Below are 10,448 nucleotides of genomic sequence, written 5' to 3' on the forward strand. Positions count from 1 at the left end.
TAAATATATAATAAAGATATAATAACATATATAATAACATGTATAATAACATATATAATAAATATATAATAAATATATAATAAATATATAACAACATATATAATAAATATATAATAAATATATAATAACATATATAATAAATATATAATAACATGTATAATAACATGTATAATAAATATATAATAAATATATAATAAATATATAATAAATACATAATAAATATATAATAAACATATAACAACATATATAACAACACGTCTCTATGACGCGGTCCCACAGCTGACACCTGTCCCTCGTGCTGTCTGACCTCGTGACCCGCCGCTCAGTCAGCGACCTGTTGTTTACGCTGACGTAGCCCCGCCCCCCTGACCGTCCGCGTGCCGCTGACAGAGAGAGGAGGCTCGCGACCAGCTCCGCTCCGCCGTTGCCGCAGTAACCAGCCGACCGGTCGGATCAAAGCGGTCCCCGCATTAGCTTCCGGAGCTAACGGCTGTCGGTGAGTAGCTACGTCCGCCTCGTTAACGGCCGCTACTAACTAACTGCCTCACTAACCTGGTTAACGGCTGGTTAGCTCATTAGCCAGCTAACGCGAGAGCGCTCTCAGGCTAACGGTCGTGTTAACGGTACCGCACGGAACCAGGTCAGCTCGGAGAGAAACCGAGGCTCTGGTCGCTTCCTCGTGAGGCTCCGTGATATGGCGGTGGTGTGTCTGGTTACAGGTGTGTGTGTGTGTGTGTGTGTGTGTGTGTGTGTGTGTGTGTGTGTGTGTGTGTGCCACTACCGAGGTGAAACGTCTCCCATAGTAACGGTTGCTAAGACCCCAGCTGTCTGTCTGGGGCTCATGTTAGCATCCGGGCTAATTAGACTCATTAATTATATTCATCAACCGTCAGCTCGTCTGCAGAGACTGTGCGTGTGTGCGTGCGTGTGTGTGTGTGTGTGCGTGTGTGTGTGTGTGTGTGTGCGCGTGTCTGTGTGTGTGTGTGTGCGTGTGTGTGTGTGTGTGTGTAGGCGGACAGCAGAGACAGCAGCATCGCTACACTCGGTACAACATGAACAACCCAACCTCAGATCACAGCTTCAAGTATCGATCAGGGTCGATCTGTTTGGTTAAATGAAGTGAATCTGAAACAAACTACCAGAGGAGAAGGTGACGTCAGTTCAGATCTCAGTGTTCAGTTTCAGTGAGTTTGATCTCTGCATGAAGATCAATATCTCAGATGTGTCCTGATGTGGATCACATTCAGGTCAACATGACAGGAACCCTGGTTGTATTAGCTGCTGATACTACCAGCGTTACTTTCAAAATGCAATATATCACATATTACTAGTTACCTTCATTTTAAAGTAATATAATACACTACAATATTACCGTCTGTGTAGAGTAATAAATTACTTATTACACTACTTTTAGTTACTCTCAACAAGATGCCCAAATAACCTCTATAGAATGAAACAGCCGAGATCTGTGTAAATAAACGGATGTGCTTGGACTCAGGGATGAGCAGGCAGACGATCACAGTCTGATATATTATGAGATAATAATGAATATTTTTAATTGTAGGCTCAGTCATATGAAACACAACAGACCTATATCTTCTATAATGTAGCCTATAATGACACGACAAGACAAACATCTCTTCTTCTTTTTATTTTGGTGTGATTCAACAATGTAGATTAACGTGTGCTCGGAGGATCAGGCTACGAAATACAGCTCATAAAAACGATAATCGGAAAAATGGTGAATATCGGCACCGATAATTGGACAGGGCCGATACCGAGTATGCCCGATCATTGTCATTGTCCAGTTTAATGATCATCTGCATGCAGATGAACTGTTTGTTTTGAGCATGTTGACATCAGGTTTTTGGAGTATCCTGGTTATATTTTACACGTCTGACACCACATTCTTGTTTTATTCTTGCTATATTAGGGCAGCGCAATTAATTAAAAATATTACAAAAATCACAAAATGGCCGAGTGCTATCGTATCCACATGAGCATGAAATGATTTTAACGTTATTCAGATCACAATTGAAACATCTGTCAAAATAATCACAATGTTATTCTTTTTGCACATCGTTCAGACCCGCTGTATAATTAACTGGATGTTGTGGCTGGTCCTGGTTTCTGATCATCCTCTGTCTGTTATGTAGTTGCTCGTTAGCAAAACAAAAAACAAGATCAATGAATGAGTGATGGCCTCCACACTGAGATAAGAGTCTGACATCGGTGATGCAGAGCTATTTAATTGTCTAACTACTAACTACAATTTAGTATTGTACAATTTTAACTCAACTTAACTTGAGTATTTCCATTTTCTCCCACTTTCTATTTCCTCTCCACTTCATTTATTTGATAACATTAGTTGCTAGTTTTTGCTAGCAGATGTAGAGTATTCGGTGTTGATAGGCTATTATTTGTGGTGTGTAACCAGTCAGATAGTGTTGTGTGCTGGACCACAGCAATCCAACAAAAAACAAACACAGATAAAGACAATAAAAGAATGTTGAATATCTGCGCTGGTAATCGGTCTCTCCTGTGTTTTCTGGTTGTCTGGACTCACTGCATTTAACTGAACGCTGTGCTGCCTCAATAATATCCAGTAATAGTAAACACCAGCAAAAATACGATTTATGACTGATGATGAAATACAGTTATGTACAATTGATGTTGGATTTTATTCCATCGGTACGTCTCACGGTCGGTTGCTGGTTGGTGCAGCTTCACAGTCAGTCAGAGAGTTAGTTATCTGTTTGGGTCGGAGCCAGATAGCCCACAGGAAGCTCAACATCCATCCAAACCACTCTGCTGAAACACTGTTACCCAACCTGTCTGCCCACGCACGCACACACACACACACACACACACACACACACACACACACACACACACACACACACACATAACCCGATGGCCTCCTGCCAATGAGAGATCACTGGCTGTTTCCATTAGATTCACTCAGTTGGATAACACAGTTTGACAGACCTCACAGGTAGCGCCCCATAGAGACAGACAGACAGACAGACAGACAGTTTAAAACAATATAATCTTATTTTTGACTCAGATAATCTGTTGTCAGTGTGGCCAGGCTGCCGTCAGGTACCACACAGTTGGTAAATATCTAAAATAAATAAAATAAAAAACAAATGTCAGACATTTAAATTCATCAGTGCAGTTAAATTCATGATTGTATCTGATTTTTTGGATTTCCTACATCTCGTCTACACAGGGTTGTTCCACGCAAACCTGGGTCACGTGTGTCTGATGGAACAGAATCAATACAGCTACACTTTTCTCAACAGTCCATTTGGTTAGTTCTTATGTATGTAACTATGGTGAATGTGTATTGGACTCTTAAGGACTGCCAGAATGCATGATCAGTACTGTCCCTGAGCGTATCCTGTATGACGCTAACAGAGGACTGAAGCTGCTGCAGTGACATGGATACAATACCTTGAAAAATATCATTATTCAATACCACAAGGAAAAAAATTGCCACAATATTGAGGAAGTTAAATTTCTGATTTTTATTAAAAGTTAAGTTAAGCACAGCAGCATCTAATGCCGCTTTTCCACCAAAATTAGCGGGTCTACGCAGGTTTTTTTAAACAAAAAAAAAAACGCCTATTGACCCCATTCCCACTTCCCGCAGGCAAGGCAGCCCTTCTGTGATTTTTATCTGAAATGTCACGTTGTACGTCACTTATGTCGCAATTCACATCACAATTCACGTCACGACTGTGCTTGAATCAGTTGCAACAGAAGAGAAAACAACAATAGACCGCATCCCAAACTCCTTCCTTAATTACGCGCCACCACCTGATGCTGATAACAATTTACAATACTATAATCATTTACCTTGTGGGGCAGATAATGAGATTTGATTCATGATTAGCAGTGCACTGAAAAAACAAGCTTACTAGAAATGAAATCCCATGCATATTTTCTGCCTCATAGTCTCTAAAAAGAAACTTTTCATATGGGCACATATGGGCATGTCATGGTAGGCCAGTATCAGCCAACCAATATATCCGTGGGCTGGGCTCTAATAATGTCAGCTGTATTTAATTGATTTCTTATCTACATAGACGCTCATAAATTCACAAAATTGCTTCATTAACTGTAATAAAGCCTTTTAACACTAGTGAACATTTAACCTGTAACATTACATTAGCAGAGCCAAAATCCCAGACCGGTAGACAGATACTGACCTGTGATATTTTAATAGCATTATCTAAGTGACTCTGTCTAACACTGTGTCTTTCTGTCTCCTTGTTTGTGTCGTTGTTAATCCGTCTGCCTGTCTGGAAGGCGTGTCCTGTCAGGTTGATTGCCAGTAAAGCGTCCCTATGATGGAGGAGCTTCACGACGTCCAGCTGACTGAGATCAAACCGCTCCTGACAGGACAGGTGAGGGGGTGGGGTGAGCTGGGGTCATGACCTGCGCTCACATGCTGCTGACAAAGCTGGATGTGATACTTGATTAACAGGTCAAGCTTCCTGCAGCCTGAAGAGCAGATTTAAAAAACGTAATTTTGACACAGATCCTCAGTTGTTTTCAATATATCTGATACCACATGACTAGAGGAATATTCAACAAAAGTCCCTTCTGATAAAATTTTAATTATATCCTGGATACTCTAAATTCTGGATGAACTAATTTCATAACAATGATGATTAAATAATTTCTCTGTGTCTCTTCAGAATGGGAGAAATCTCCAGGACTTTGACTGTCAGGTGAGTCCAGCACCAACACATCAGACCTTCACAATCAACAAACCTTTTCTTCTCCTATGAAGCGCTATAACTTAATCAGAGTAAGAATCAGAGTTGTACACACCATTTTGATGAGTTTCACAGATTACATGCTGCATCAGAGCCAAAGTAGCACTTTTAAATTAATTTGCTTTATTGGCCCAAAAAAATAGACAGTTTCCAATAATCGGAACAATTCTCAATATCAGATCTGATCATCATTCGACCCATATTATACGCTTATTACTTTAATACTTCAGTACATTTAATATCACATACTTTTTGGATGGGTGTCTTGCACTTTTACCAGTGTAATATTTTAATACTATGTCTTGACTTATAATCCAATGATATAAACATTAGTAGAGTTTGATGCTAATACTGTATTTTTACATATTTTTTCTACACTGGTAATGCTACTTTTACTTCAGTAGAAGATCTGAGTACTTATTCCAGCATTAGACTGCCCACACTGTCTGACCACAAGACGAATTACATCAGTTGTTATAATGTTATAATCATTGATTGATCATCACATTGCATGTTTGCTTTTTGGTAAATCCTCAGAGCAGCTTGTCACAAAGGCGAGAGAGGGAAATATGTTTTTAGAGGTTAGGAAACATAGAGACAAATGGCTCAAACAATCATATCCATGAGACGTGAGGAAAACTGAAGTAAGCTGGATGACCATCAGCTCCACACACACACATCGATCAGCAGGACTCGTGGGACTGACACCAGTACAGCATGTCAGTTTGCATCAATGCCTCTGATCAGAGCTATTTTAAATCAGAGCGCAGAGGAGCAGCTCTGCCTCCCTGTCTGCTCCTCTAAATCATCCTGGCAATTCAGTCAACTGAAAAACACCAGGTCATTCAGATTTCCACACATAATGTTTGGGTTTTTTTCTCAGAAGGCTTCTCAAAAAAATCCTTCATATGTAAAACTATGGCTATGTGTTGAGTGTCACCGGTGTTACATTGTGGTCGGGCATTCACTGATTATAGTACTCATCCTCCGCCCCCACCGGACGACAGACGTCAGAGTTGTTACCCGCCGCAGGTGTTACTCCATGCAGCAGCAGAGTCACAGCACAGAGAAACAGGAATCACATTTAACTCGTATCGTGACGAGAACAAGGACAGTCGACTAACAAGACGATGGTGGTGGATTTGTTGTCAAAAGGAAAAGGAGTTGGTTAGCTCACTGAGAAGTGTGCAGCCTGTCACCTGCAGCTCTTCTCTAACAGCTCCTTCTTGTTCCATCACGCCCACAGACTGAATAAAACTGCTCCCAGACATGTTTAAAACTGGTCTGCTGTCAACAAATGCTGAAAATCAACACTGTTTTGATCTGTTGACGCATTACTGATTAACTATAACGGTGCTAACTGAACACATCATCCATTTCCTGTGACTAGACTACTTCAAAATAAAAGTAAACTCTGCAGCTGTAGGAAATGTTCGGTTTGCATTAGTAGTAAATGAACACAGCGCTCTACAGATAGTTAATGTCTTTTCTTGAAAAAAGCCGGTGTACCAGAGTTGTCACTGTTTTATTAGCAGTGGTGAAAAGAGTTCTGAAAATCTGTACTCAAGTACAAACACAGTTACATTACTTAAATATTACTACATTACAAGAAAAACTACTGGTATTAAAATACAATTTTTCAAATTCTCAGAACTCAGTTATGATTTTAAAAGCAACTAAGTAGATTACAAAAATGACTGAATTACAGTAATTCGAGTAGTTGTAATTAGTTACTTCCACCGTCTATTAGTCGGTGGGAAAATGTCATCACCACGGGAAAACCCTAAATGAACTCTTTCAAATGTAAAAAAAGAAAAAGAAATAAATGAGTGTTACACGTCTGTCTGATGTCCATCAGTCTGCCCCTGTGTGTCTACTGTATGTATGGACACTAATTTCAGTGCTGTAAATTATCACCACCACGTATCAGGCAGTCTGAACTGTGAGGGAGAAAACATTTAATTAAAACGCAGCATGCAAATCTCAAATGCCTCAGCAGCTGTAATTAGTCATTCATGTTTCATGATTTTTTTGTAATTGCCTGTGAAGTCTGATGGAACGAACAGAAGAGAGGAAGATTAAGAGCAGAGGAGGGGAAGGAGGGGAGGAACGATAAAGCTCGGACAAAGGGCAACAAGTGATTGGCTGTTTAGACCTTAAGACCTTCCTGCTCTCAGCCAATTACTACAGAGATTATTCCCCTTGATCTAATCACAGGCTGAAGGACGACAGCCCTGCGGTCCTCCGTCTCTTTCTTCTGTCTGTCCCTTCTCTTTTATATTAACTCTTTCCTACTCTGTTGATGAATCCTTCTGTCTTCTCTCTTCCTCCTGAAACTCTCCCTCGTCCTCCTCCTCTGTCAGGATGTCTGACTCTCTGGATTTGCATCAGATCTCCTGTTCTTTAGGAGTTGGGGTGGTGAGTTAGCCAGTTAGCCATTCATTAGCCTGCTCTGCTGAGTCACACTTTGCCAGCTACTAGCTTCCAGGAGTCAGCCTTTTAGCCAATTAGGTAGAGTTAGCCTGCTCATCTCGCTGTTAGCTGACAGACAGTAAAGTGCTGTACCTGCTGACCTGCATGTGTTCTGTTGCAGTGTATGATGAAGTGACAACAACATTTTATCTATAACACTTTACATTAAAGTACAGAGAAAGACATAAAAGGTCGAATGAGAAAATCTGCACAGCTTAAAAACAGAAGAAAGAAAAGTTTTGGAAAATACATTTAAATGCAGAAATGTAATATTTACAAACAAAAATAAACAGTCCCAAGAGGGAAACAAGGTCCTCGAGACACTGTTTGAAGCAAGTAAAACATTATGAAATTGTGTTGTCCTTTGAGGACCGTTTGTTTATTCAGTTTATTCAGTCATCAAAATATATCGGTGAAGATTTTTTCTCTTCTGATTAAAATTTCTAACCCACAACTACATAGTGCTTCTCTAAGGAAGAGAAGGACAAAACAAAGTGCAATGAACAAAGTGCAATATACACTTAGTTATCTCCTACACGACAGTTATCTCCATCCATTGTTCAAGTCTGTGGGTTCCAGTTTTTAGTTTTTGCCTTTCTGCAGACCACTGGTAACATTTTACAGAGACCCAGAGATGATGATGTGTCAGCGTTCTCAGCTCATCTGGGAGGCTCCTTCGATGAGCAGCATGAATAAAATATGAAGTCCTGGTTTGGGAATAGTTAACAGATCACTTTCAAATGTCCTGTGGTTCTGACAGCCAGTAGATTAAAACTCATACAGTAGATTAGAAATCTAGACAAACATCCAGGTATGGAGATTGGTGAAAAACTGTGTATGTGCACATGCATGTGAGGAAGCTGACAGGTGCATTATTATAATGTGTCAGGTGTTTCATTAATGAGATTACCTGACAACACCTCAGCCCATTTGAAGGCATTCATCTGTCCATCCGTGTTTCTACCTGTAACAACATAAATATGCACAGTGGGGTCCAAAAGTCTGAGACCATTGAAAACATTGAAAATATCTACTAGTGGCAAATAATCAGAAAGTTTGAGGATTCAAAGAGTGAAGCTGTCAAATCTTAGGGAAGAGGGGCTTCCTGAAACTGGATCAGTTGTATCCACAGCACGATCAGGCAGAGCCAAAGTGACCACACCATCAGAAGATTAATATATCAAGCTTCGTCCACTAAAAAACACTTGACCACAGATACAGAATTTATTGAATAATCAGTCAGCAGTCGTCCTGTCAGAAGGCTGTCCTGTAGTGTCTCAGAGGACGAGGAGACGTTTCTGAACCACTTCTCAGGAAGGAAACAAGGACAAACACTTGAGTTGGGCTCAGAAATACAATAAAAAGAGTGTATTTACTGATGAATCCCAGTGATGGATCAGTGTCAGTAACAGGAGGGTGTATGTAAGGAGGCGGACAGGAGACAGAACGACCCCACAGTGTTTCAAAGCCACAGTGAAACATGGTGCTGGAAGATGTTTTCAGACTCCTGCACAGGACTGACTCCACCCTGACCGAGGAGAAGCACCACTCCATCCTTCAGAGACGTGCTCCACCCTCTGGTTCGATGTTTGTGGAGCCCAAACGCACCTCAAAGACCAGAGAAGACCGAGGAGTCCTGACTGTCCTGGACTGTCCTCCACAGTCACCGGACCTCAACACCATTCAACATTTATGGGGGCGCTTGAAGACTGAGAAAGCCAAACAAGAAGCTTTGTGGAACCCTGTCACATCATGCTGGGGTAACATGAGTCAGCAGGTTCTACACTCACTTGTGGAGTCCATGCAGCTGGAGTGCATGAAGGAGGAAAAACCAGATACTGAGATATTCTGACATTCATGGACATTTTTCAAAGATTCAACTTTTCACTCAAACTGATGATTTGTGATAAAAAACAAAACAATATTACGTTCAAAACAAATGCAGAGTAGAATCATCTCAGCTGGAGGTCTCAGACCCCACTGTGTGTTTCTCTCTGACTGGTGACAGGACTACTGTTTTTCATGAAATCATATCATTCCACATTCTGATTCCTGGACAGATCCAGCTGAACCGTGTCCCAAAATTATCAAGTGATGCATTCATGTGCTTCCACTCTCCTGATGATTTCTGACAAAATGAATGCGATGTGTCAGATTTTGTTGTGTGTTCAGGTGTTTCACAGACTCTCTGTGATATCAGGATGATGTTTTACTGCTAATTGTGTTAAAATGGAGGCTGGACTGGAGAAACCCTCCTGGTTGATGTACAGAATGAAATGTGCTGAATGAGTTCACCTCCTGTTGTGGTGTTTGTCGTTGGCGCTGACAGGAGGATGTTAATTTGTTGTTTGATGTGTTGCTCAGGAGCACGATGTGGAGACAGCCCATGGTGTGCTGCACGTTACCATGAGGGGAGTTGCTAAGGGCAACCGACCCACAATCCTCACCTACCATGACATTGGACTCAATCGTGAGTAAACTAACATGCACACACACATTCACAGTTACCACAGTACATGTACAACAGAGTTACAGTACAAACAAACAAAATATATAAACAAGGACTTAAAGCATCTATTGTGTGTGTGCGTGTGTGTGTGTGTGTGTGTAGATAAGTCTTGTTTCAACAGCCTGTTTAACTACGAGGACATGCAGGAAGTGACGCAGCATTTCTCAGTTCTGCATGTTGATGCTCCAGGACAGCAGGAGAACGCTCCTCAGTTCCCCACCGGGTAAAACACACACTGAAAACAGCACCCTCAGCATCCTCTGTTTCGATACACACTCACTCCAATGTGTTACTGTTAAGTGTGTAACGGTACACAGAAGTTACGGTTCGGTGCAAGTTCGGTACAACGGGAAAAAGTAACACAAAATCCCAAATGCATAAGGCCATGTTGCTTTTAATTTTTTCCCAACTGACAGTCGTGCAGTTACAGTTTGTTCCACCTAGTTGAGACATGAAAAATGTCTACGATTGCCTTTAAACGACACAAGCAAATAAATAATTACAGATTAAAAAGGTCATGTATCTAACTTAATGGAAAGCTACAGTAAACAGTAACCTGCAGTTTCTACCGGGCCTGTCACGGCTGCATTACGGCCATGATAACGTCGCCGGAGCTGATTGCGGCCGTTCTAGACAATCCTCGTGTTTCTGCCGGCTTCACTCATCACGTTTCAGCAGTG

At 41.1% G+C, this 10,448-nt stretch overlaps 1 protein-coding gene across 1 annotated transcript in view; it reads left to right on the plus strand.

Moving 5' to 3' along the window:
* Nucleotides 1-368: 368 nt before the first annotated feature.
* Nucleotides 369-10,448, plus strand: part of LOC140999999 (protein NDRG3-like) — a 19,648-nt gene continuing 9,568 nt past the window's right edge. The window contains exons 1-5 of the mRNA XM_073470610.1: nt 369-496; nt 4,315-4,412; nt 4,707-4,739; nt 9,624-9,729; nt 9,871-9,991. Coding sequence (XP_073326711.1) covers nt 4,353-4,412; nt 4,707-4,739; nt 9,624-9,729; nt 9,871-9,991 — 320 coding nt within the window. The 5' untranslated portion in view covers nt 369-496; nt 4,315-4,352. The remainder of the gene's footprint in view (nt 497-4,314; nt 4,413-4,706; nt 4,740-9,623; nt 9,730-9,870; nt 9,992-10,448) is intronic.

Source organism: Pagrus major, chromosome 7, assembly GCF_040436345.1.
Source record: "Pagrus major chromosome 7, Pma_NU_1.0".
Lineage (NCBI taxonomy): Eukaryota > Metazoa > Chordata > Actinopteri > Spariformes > Sparidae > Pagrus > Pagrus major.